General features: G+C 40.5%; 1 protein-coding gene across 2 annotated transcripts; it reads left to right on the top strand.

Annotated features, from left to right (window-relative positions):
- Positions 1-473: 473 nt before the first annotated feature.
- LOC139405959 (dual specificity protein kinase Ttk-like) lies at positions 474-9696 on the top strand. 2 transcript variants are annotated; one of them, XM_071148416.1, is made up of 25 exons: positions 483-593; positions 1002-1094; positions 1258-1480; positions 2040-2146; positions 2440-2583; positions 2799-2910; positions 3049-3133; positions 3690-3799; positions 3891-3972; positions 4136-4244; positions 4432-4654; positions 4772-4878; positions 4975-5118; positions 5333-5499; positions 5721-5860; positions 6319-6451; positions 6637-6729; positions 6909-7066; positions 7660-7811; positions 7949-8073; positions 8187-8261; positions 8401-8577; positions 8684-8783; positions 8921-9006; positions 9095-9696. In XM_071148416.1, the coding sequence occupies exons 2-25, from the start codon at positions 1004-1006 to the stop codon at positions 9179-9181; spliced, it is 3030 nt and encodes a 1009-aa protein (XP_071004517.1). In that variant the 5' UTR covers positions 483-593; positions 1002-1003; the 3' UTR covers positions 9182-9696. The 2 variants fall into 2 exon arrangements, with proteins under 2 accessions (XP_071004516.1, XP_071004517.1); XM_071148415.1 differs by having other exon boundaries at positions 474-1094.
- Positions 9697-10831: the final 1135 nt, after the last annotated feature.

Raw genomic sequence — 10831 nt, forward strand, 5'->3', positions numbered from 1 at the left:
TGCCCCCCAGTGGTAGAACATATCATAGGACTTTGGCTTTATTTGAGCTGTTCTGTGAAATGTTATAGGCATAAAAAAACGCATTTGGTTAATAAAAGTATAAATGTCATCCAGGCAAACTATGGATTTATGAGTAAATAATTAGGACCATTAACCAGTGGTGTAAAGTACTTAAGTAAAAATACTTGAAATTACTACTTAAGTCGTTTTTTGGGCTATCTGTACTTTACTATTTATATTTTTGCCAACTTTTACTTTCCTAAAGAAAATCATGTACTTTTTACTCCAACACATATTACTGAGTGTTGGAGTGTGCCCCTGGCTATCCTTCAATAGAACATGTAAGGAATTTGAAATGGTTTATATTTTTACTTTTGATAATTACAAAATGACAAATAATTTTAATCGAAGTGGGCGGAGTATTTAGAATATTTGGGGCGTAGTCATCCATACAAACTGGCCAATGAGCTGACGAAGTACTTGGACGTGGTAGATTTGAAAGTGTGTTATAAACAGACAGACTGACGTTGTTGGGGTTTTTTTTTTAGCTGGGAAGTATAATTATTTCACGTGAAACTACATTTGATAAACAGGTGAGATGCGTTTTAATCTAATGTACGACTTTTAAAAAAAAGTGATTTTGATTGCTTTATAGCTTTGTTTCCTTGCAAATCGTTGTGCTACGGCATACGCCATAATCCGGTAGCTAACTAGCTAGAACTAGTAGCTAACGCGTTATTAGCTAAGCTAGCTTTTCTTTGGCTAGACGAGATGCAAATGGTTAGCTAGATAAGGACGTTAACTTAGCAACACATATCCCAGCGAGCTGGTTATTTACATCAGGGTCCGTTGTATGCTTGTTGATTCACACAACAGGAGTATATATCACACTATAGCGTAGATGTCATATGTGTGAATAGCTAGCTAGGCTTACAGTCAGTAACTGCCTCAATATCCATTAGCTAACGTATCGACGGTGACGTTAGCTACATTCTTTGCAGCGATGTTGGAGGAGGAACATACAGACAGACAGCACCAACTTGCCATGTTGTGTCAGAAGCTCGACCGAATTAAAACAAGATGTCTAATCGAAGGTAATAAAACCATTTCACTCGTTCCATGGCGATGACAACATGCCTCATATATTGTACATCAGATATGATATGTATCAGATATGCCCATCAGATATGCCCATACAAGACCACTGATTTTGCAAACGGTCACTCACTGTCTTTTTTCCCTCCCATTTTCATGCAGATGACACTGATAATATCAACCAGGCCATTGGCTCCAATTCGCCTGAAACGTGTCTCGCATATCTGATGGTCTTGGAGAAGAAAGGAGACCCTCACTTGGATGCTAGTCATCTCACAAAGCTTACAGACTTCTATACCCGTGTATTCTCAACTATGCCACTGGGAAAACACTGCCAAAATGAGAGCTATGCCAGAATGCTGGTCAGATTTGCAGAGCTGAATGTGTGAGTGAACCATGATCATGCTGTACCATGAGGCTTGAGCTTTGTTTTGCAACATGTTCCTCTGTTGACTGTACTTAGCTACATCAGTTAAATACAAATGGTGGTGTGTATTAATAATATTAAAGTGGCAATCTAGGATTTGGGAAAACTACAAAGTGGCCACATTGCCACTTTTTGGTTAACAGCTGAGGGATAAGGCTAGCAAAAAGGTAACCATTCTCAAATTCACAGATGCAAGGACTGACCATCCATGAGCTCAAAATAATAGTTCTATCCATATGTTGAAGCTATTCTGTGTTTGTTTACAATTACATGGTTTACAAATAATGGAAGTGAAATCAGTTTAGATGTTGGGGTCTCTGACGGATTCCGACAGTTGAACTAAGCTCTGGAGGCATTTATACCGGTAAATTATTTTATTCAAAAAAATCAATGGCTTATTTCAGAATTTAAGTCTGAAAATGTATGTACCAATCCCAGATTGCCCCTTTAACAGACAACCTTTTGGTATTTATTTATTTCCTTCACGTTGTTGAATGAGTCCTTTAATTTCTTTCAGAATTCAAGACCCCAGTGGGGCAGAGGGCAACTTCAATGTTGCGACTACACACTGCCAGGATTTCGCTTTTGTCCACATTGCACACGCTCAGTTTGAACTGTCTCAAGGTAGAGAGATGTACAACTATCTTTGCTTCGAATGGCATAGATGATTTATGCACACAGGCAACATAATTTGGGTTATTTACTCAACTTTGGCTACATGGTTTTACCAGCTTTTTCATATTCACCCGATACAGAGCAACTATTGAATCTCTAACATGTTACTCATATCATGCCAATGATGAATGCATCAGTCCAATCTGTGAAACTCCCATTCAGGAACCCCATACTGCTGCAGGAAAGTATTATTGGTATCTAGTCAGTAAGATTATTATTTCTTTACTATCCCATCTCAAAAGGCAACACGAAGAAAAGTACTTGGATACTTCAGAGGGCAATTGAACTGAATGCCAAACCCAATGACCTGCTGGAGGCTGCTATGCAGAACTTGACACTAGGCAAAGCAGAACTTCTTTCCTCTGAGGATAAGGAAAATGTACCAGGTTAGTTATGTCCAATTTCCAATCCCATTTGAGATCAGTATTAACCGGAAGCCCATTTTCTCTCTTTTTTTTTCCAGTCAAAAACAAAAAATAGTATAATACATGAACATGTTTCTTCACCCTAGATTTGAATGAAATCACTATTATGCTACTTTTGGGTTTTAGTACTGTATATTGATTGTCTTAATGTGGTGTTAAAACAATTTTTCTTTCAGTCTCAACTTATAATATAAGTGGTTCTGCAAAAAATGGCAAAGAATTTCGCAGAGTCTCCAGAAACTCTGACGGTACAGGCGACTTGCAGCTCTCCAGTATATTTTCTTCAGGGTAAAAAACAAGTTTTTTTTTTTTTTTTTTTTTACAGTGCCATGTTCTCACACCAAGCTTCTCTCTGTTTGGATTTACATTCTTCTATTCTGTCTCGTGAAATTTTTGTTGTTGACACTGTTCTTCTCATTCCCTTAGAACAATGGAACCACGGAATGGACCCCTAGAGGACCAGGCTCCAGCTTGGAGGTCTGGGTCTCAACGAAAGGGAGCCGTTGGCATAGTAAAGTTTGATTTTAGTCTTTTAAAGATTCTACATTAGATTTTATTAGTAGTAGTTTTAAATAGTGTTGGGGGGGGGGGGGGGTTGATACAGTTGCATATCGCAATATTACTTTGGACGATATTGTATCGATACTTTGACTCCAAGTATCGATTGGGTTTTTTGCTAGGTAGCGTTAGCTAGCGCCAGTTGGTTGTATCTGCGCCAAAACCCGGGTATTTTTCATCCTGTAGCTTGTTCTCCATCTTTTTAAATTGTTAGCCCACATGTTCGCACTTTTATTTTCATGCCTGATCAAACCTTGTTTTCATTATGCCTCTCTTGTCTCTGCAGCAGACATATATAGTGAGCAATACGTTAGGAACATCAAATCGCAATAAAATCGCAGTATCGAATCGCGATACATATAGAATTGTGAGATTCGCAATACATGTCGTATCGGTGCCTAAGTATCGTGAGAATATAATATCGTGAGCCCTAGTTTTAAAGTAGTTTTCCCCCCATCACTTCTCTGGCTTTAAATCATCTCTTGTTTGTTATTATCCTGCCCTTCTAGCCAGGGAGAGTGCCTGTAGTCCATCGCTCTATCTATGAAATGGATGATGATGACAGTGATGGAAGACAGGTGAAGAGGAGGGAGGCTCTCATCCCAAGTAGCTTGTCCAGGTAAGCATTTTTATATTTTACCTATTTCAAGGAAACACGTTCAGAACACAGGATTACAAAGCCTAAACTGATGAATGGAACTTTCTTTTAGGCAAACTTCTGGTTCAAGTGCCATGTTTACCTTGTCCTCAGCCCAAAAGCGTGTTGAAGATGGGGACTTCCTCAATCTAAAGGTCTGTGAATGAAAATCCCCACTGTTTCAGTTGTAATTATAGATTGCGGGGGGGGGGGGATTGTTGAAATAACATGGAGAGCAGAGCATATGATATCTCACATAATCCTATTTTAAAGACTAGTTGATTGGACAATCATATCGTTGTTGATGTGCTCTCTCAGACACCGATCATTAGCCCTGAGCCACGCCCATGGGAGGACATGGGAATGGTAGACTCCACCACGACACTGCTGCACAGGCAAGACAGGAGAGATGCCACTAGGGTGGAAGGTGAAAACCTTTTACATTGAAGTGAAGCCATTTTGACCTAGTAGTTGACGGTACAAAAAGCTTGTTTAGTGAAAAGCATTAGTTGGTGCACACCCACATATTCAAAGAGGTGCTCACTAACCGAATGGTAAACTTGTGAGAGAAAAAAAGTTCCTCACTCATATGTTCTCTGCTGTTTCAATGGTAGATACCACTGACAATATAAACCAGATAATCGGTTCCAACTCCCCTGAGGCTTGCCGGCTTTATCTGACTAAGCTGGAGAAGAGGGGCAATCCTCAGACGGACACCAACCTTCTCCTAAAGCTGAAGGACTGCTATTCCAGAGTCTTCTCCAGACTGCCATTGGGAATGTACAGCAAAAACGAAAGCTATGCCAAGATGCTGGTCCGATTTGCCGAACTCAAAGGGTGAGTGTACTAAAGGATATTTTTGTAAATAAAAAAACATGCATGTATTCAGATGTGTTTCTAGTGTTCTAGAATTGGTTTGTTGGTTTGATGGCTGTCTAAAAATGTCCTCTGTAGTATTGATGACCCAGATGATGCTCGGGACAACTTCATCGTTGTGAGATCCAACTGCAAAGGCTTTGCCTTTGTGCACATAGCACATGCTCAGTTTGAGGTGGCTCAAGGTAGATTGCCCATTTGTATTTGTATCTTACATAAACAATTGTGCGTAATATAGAGTTCTGATACTAAAGAGGTTTTTGTTCATATTCTTCGAATAGGTCAGGTCATGAAAGGCACGTCAATACTACAGAAAGCCCTTCAGGTGAACGCAAAGCCCACTGAACTAATTGAGACGGCAATGCAGAAGCTAAAAGCCGGGAATTACCAGTTTCTCCCCGCAGAAGACAGAGAGAGTGTCCCAGGTAGGTTTCATTTAAATTTTGTCAATTATGCTGTATGTCTTGGTGGTGTTCATTAGGGCATGCAATGGAAAATGTAGTCCCTCTTTTTTCTCCTGTTTGGTACCTAATGAACATGACCCTGTTCATCCTGACTACAAAGTGATAACGGCTTAAAGCTTGCAAACCTGATGTAAGTTTTAGTTAATAGATTCCTTATACATGTTTCTTTTTACAGAGCCACAGTCCCACGGGTCATTGAGTCTGTCAAACTATGGTAGAGATAGGGAGCCGGAGATTCCCGCCCGTTTAACTCTGAGCCAGACACAGCCCAAACCCTCTAGCATGGAGCTGTCTTCAGGGTGGAAAATGCCAGCCCGTGTCAGCCGAGTCGTGTCTCCAGAGGTTTGGCTTGCTATTTTATTTTTGGTGTTACTACTGTGTCATCAACATGAAAAGTGCTAGCATCAAACTCCAATTTAGTTTGTTCATTCTTATGGCTGAGTTAACTACATTTCTGTCTCTCTTTTTGCCTCTGTTTTGACACTTAACACTTTTTTGTTTTCTTTTGGATTCTTCTATTTTAACCTTTGGGTTTATCTGTGTGTGTGTTTGGTCGTCATCAGGAGAAGCACACCCCTCCTGATCTCAGGCCCATTCCACGTCTGGTGGACTCTCTGCCCACCCCATCCCTCCCTCTCCCGTCCAGACTCAACCCACCCGTCGCCTGCCAGACGCCCAACTACAAAGACCCCAGGGCCAACTGGTGAGGGGGCTGGAGTGGAGATATATCTGACATAAAAGCTCTTGTGCAATGATCCTAATCACCATAATCTAATGATTCTATTTCAGCTCTTGAGATATATTAGGAAATGGTATTGTCAGTGTTGGGGAAGCTAACCTGAAAATATTACTTCCCACTGCAAGAAGTTGCGCTACAGTAAAGCTACCCTCAATAAAAAATAAAAACATTGTTTAACTAAAGTTACTTTGAAAAGGTTACTTTGAGAACTACCTCTTGAAAAATGAGCATATTTTAATCTGAACTGGCATAGTGCAAAGTTAAGACTGTCATCCATCCTGTGACGTGGCTTAAGTAACAGTCACGGCAGACAGTGTGGTGAGATCTGAGTGTGTTTTGTCTTGGAATCAAGAGGAAAGATGGGAAGCAGTGGTGCAGAAAATTGGACTTTCTTTGACATTTGAATTCCCTTTTCTCCTCAGTTACGTTACCCCCGTGGTCAAGAGGAACCCCCCGTTTGCGGCCCCTCTCTCAGCAGCCCATAAAGCCGGCCCTGCCCAGCAGCAGCCGTGCACCCCCCTCAGCCAGGTGTCCTATGCCCAACAGACCCACCAGGTAAACCACAAACGCCATCCATGGGATTTCCCTGATCACTTGAGACGCAGTCAGGTCAGGAGGAACTCATGGCCCTAGCTAGTTATGTTCTCTATTTGTGAGTTTTCTGTTTTAAGTTAAAGGCCTATGTCAAATGAAATGTGAACTTGATGGTTGAATGACTCTGCACTTGTCCCTTACTTCAGGGTTCCACCACTGCTCTCTCAAACGAGTCCATCGTGATAAAAGGCAAACAGTTCCTCGTCCTGAAAATGATTGGCCGAGGTGGATCCAGTAAGGTAGGGTCCAGTTGTCTTGTTCATTAAGGAACAATGTAACAAAAGCTCTCAAAAACATTGTGCAACGGAAAACGAAAGACAGTTACTTGTTGGACAATTTAAGATACCAGGGAAGTACTACAGGTGGTTGGATGGCCGATTAGCCAGCTGGTTTGATGGTAGGTCCTCTGTCATTTCAGGTGTACCAGGTTCTGGACCAACGGAATCAGCTGTTTGCTGTGAAGTATGTGAACCTGGAGGAGGCTGATCCCCAGACAGTGGAGAGCTACAAGAATGAGATCGAGCATCTCAATCACCTGCAGCAGTACAGTGATCAGATCATCAAGCTGTATGATTAGTGAGTGTTCAGTGTTTGCTACCCTGACTTATTCCGCTAGGGTCTAGCAGTAAATTATTTAGATTTTTATAAAAATGCATACACTATACATCCAAAACAAAAATGGGTGGTACTGATACATACATAAAAATAAAAGACACAGTCATATGGCCTACATATAAAAAAAGGAATGATAACAACATAAATCTAATTTTTAAGTTTTAAAATGTTTTGTCTCATCGATGTTGTATCAACTCCCAAACGGGAGAGGCGAAGGTCGAGTCGTGCGTCCTTCAAAACATGACCCGCCAACCTTCAAAACATGATCCGCCAACCTGCACTGTTAACACCTGCTCGTTTAACCTGGAAGCCATCTGCACAAATGTGTCGGAGGAAACACCGTTCAACTGACAAGTGAAGTCAGCTTGCAGGGATTAAACCCTGGGCTGTAGTGACGCCTCAACACTGCGATGCAGTGCCTTAGACCGCTGTGCCACTCGGGAGGCCCCAACACAATGTATTTTGATTGTGGCCCTCTGTTCCATCCCACTATACATGTCATGGGATTCCCAGTGAGCAGTGCATTTTATCAGTCGAGTTCTCTTGTGTTCCAGTGAACTAACCAACAGCTACATCTACATGCTAATGGAATGTGGTAACCTGGACCTCAACACCTGGCTACGGAACCGTAAAACTGTCAACCCGCTGGAGAGGAAGTTATACTGGAAGAATATGCTGGAGGCAGTCCAGACCATCCACAAACATGGTTATTATCTCTCCATCTGTCTTGAACTCTGTATCTCTCTTCATCAGTAACAATTGTTTTCGAAGTTCCTCATACCCAAACATTGCACTCTATAAGATTATTTTTTTAGTTTTTTCAGTAACTTTTTTTGTGTGTAGGTATTGTCCATAGTGACTTGAAGCCTGCCAATTTTGTGATTGTGAATGCCTCGCTGAAATTGATTGACTTTGGCATTGCAAACCGCATCCAGCCTGATGTGACAAGCATTATGAAAGATTCTCAGGTAAGAGCACAACCCCCATCTCCAACTGTAGTTCATAATGTATGTATGTATGCATAACCAGAAGCTTGCCAAAATAAGGATATTGATCTTCAAGAAAAATATCTGAAACACAGGTGGGGACCTTGAACTACATGCCCCCTGAAGCCATCAAAGACACTTCATCCCAGCCAGGGAAGGCACGCTTTAAGGTGAGCTGATGTCCCGTCCTTCCAAAACAATGTATTTTTAATTACATGCATATTCCACATGGACTCATTTGTATCAATGTTGGAAGATTATGCATGTGAAATGATGTATAATAAATATTTTTGTCTCTTTGATTCATAGATTAGTACTAAAGGTGATGTGTGGTCCCTTGGTTGCATCATGTACTTCATGACCTATGGGAAGACTCCATTCCAGACCATCACCAACCAGATCACCAAGCTACACGCCATCATTGACCCGACCCATGAGATAGAGTTCCCTGACATTGCAGAGAAGGATCTGCTAGATGTGTTGAAGGTGAGTGATTCCGCTATGTATTTGGCTTTTTGGTTGAGTTTTGATTTACTGTGAATTACATGGATCTGATGGGGATATGTTTTTTGTTTTGTTTTTCTACCACCAGAGGTGCTTGGTACGAAACCCAAGAGAGCGGATTTCCATCGCGGAGCTGCTGGAGCATTCATACCTAAAGCTTCAGTCTCAGCAACAGTCACCTGTGCCAGGTACATAAATGCCCACACATTATGCATATTTTTAACTTATACCTGCCATAATACCAAGTGTTTTTTATTATATTTTTTTTTATAAGAAAAATAATTGCAACAAATGTAATTTTGTCTTCCTCTATATCTCCTTTCAGCACCTCCTGACAATAACGATCTGAAGAGGATCCTCAATGAGCTCGCTGCCTTACAGTCTCCCAACAGCATTGCCAGGGCAACTAATGTGAGCATAACAATGTGTGAATTTCCAATAATATTAATCTTATTGTCATTTGCTTTTAACTGACTGGCGTCTTCTCTGCAATCGACAGAACTTGGCGAAAATGTGCAACAGTGGTCGAAAACTGGATGCTGCAGGGTGTGTAAAGTCATCCAGCCTGCTCAACTGGAAGATGTGATCTGGCCATGTAGATGCTCCACTGATGGCCTAAAAAAAAAACATAGGTGTCAGCAGATGGGACTCCATTTATAGCCTAAGTCGTGCTTTACCCATGCTTCAGCACAACCCGAAAAATACATCCTGCTTGGCAGTACACTGGCCTTGTTTGAATACTTTGAAAATGTATCATTCCTTCACCTTGAAGTAATCACTGATCTGACATGTCTGGATTGGTGAAAGCTATGAAGTGGAACCTTTACTTTTATTTTATCCAAGTATGTCAGATCAGTGCTGACACAGAGGATGAGAGGAAAGAAGGAAGCTTTTTAAGCCGGGTCCATATCTGCCCTACAGCACTCTACCATCTCCATGTTTTATGTCCTCATGACTGACAGATACGAATCTAAACTTTTTTCTGTCTTTTTTTAGACTGACATTTTTTGTTTCTCTTTACTTTACACATTTTACTGTACTCTCAAACATGTAACTGCAAAAAATGCTCAACAAATAAACTAGCTAACTGATGTTTGTTTATTTCAGCTGTCAGTTTCATCTGTGGATAGACAGATATAGTGATTATAATATATATTATTTATATATATATATATAATTCATTCAAGACTTTCAGTTATTTGTATCCTACCAGTGCCAGTAAAATATATTTTATATATTATTTTTTATTTTTTTTACTGGCACTGGTAGGATACAAATAACTGAAAGTCTTGAATGAATTATAGTGAAGCTGCTGAATGGACAAAAGGGGGCATTTTATGTGGAGGGGGGAATAACCTGCTCTGACAATGTAAAATGGGATGACTTCAATGTATGGTAATAATGCTGTCTCAAATTCATCAAAACCAACCAAAGGGTTTCAGCACCACATCAGGGAGAGCTATGAAAATGGACCAATACTGCGTGCACCATTTTCTATTACCTCCAGCATGACTGTTACATGCTCTTCATGACACCAGACATCTTGCTTTTTCACCTTTTTGCACCCAGGAATGGTTTCCACTAGACAGCCACAAAGTCAACATTGTCTTTTGTAATACTTTGTGGAAACAAAAATGAGCTTTTTGGTCTTTAAGGTTAGCAGTGTGGTTAAACAGGTAATTTGTTGTCTTTTTACCTAAGCACAGTACTTGACTTGGGCGGGAGGTCACCTGAACTGCGTAAAGGCACCTCAGATTTAATTCTGATAGTTGCTGCACCTCATATAATATCTCGAGGGTATTGAATTCCTGCAACTAAATATAAATGAGTACTGGCACCTATTTCAGGTCAAATCAAGCACTGGCCTAAAGATGCATTTACAGTCTGGTAAAATTCATAGCTAGGAGGGGTGGGAAAGGGATATGGTATATATTGACAATAATACATTTTATTGGGCAGATGCCGTTCAGGACACTCATAATACATTTTAAGGACATCTTACATCAAATCTGGTACTATATATTACATATTTGATGTAGGCCTATAATGAATTAGAATGTTGCTTTATTATTTACAGGGAAAATGTAACATTTTTAAAACGATCAGCTTATTTTTTTATAATATCCGGGTTCTGTCACTTCACATGGTATCATGTGCGGTGAACAGTAGCTATTGCTGTGTAGGTTACTCCACATTAGCTAGCTAGACTCACAAAACTAGCAAAAACAAGTGGGCA

Source organism: Oncorhynchus clarkii, chromosome 3 (genome assembly GCF_045791955.1).
Source record: "Oncorhynchus clarkii lewisi isolate Uvic-CL-2024 chromosome 3, UVic_Ocla_1.0, whole genome shotgun sequence".
In the NCBI taxonomy this organism is placed as follows: domain Eukaryota; kingdom Metazoa; phylum Chordata; class Actinopteri; order Salmoniformes; family Salmonidae; genus Oncorhynchus; species Oncorhynchus clarkii.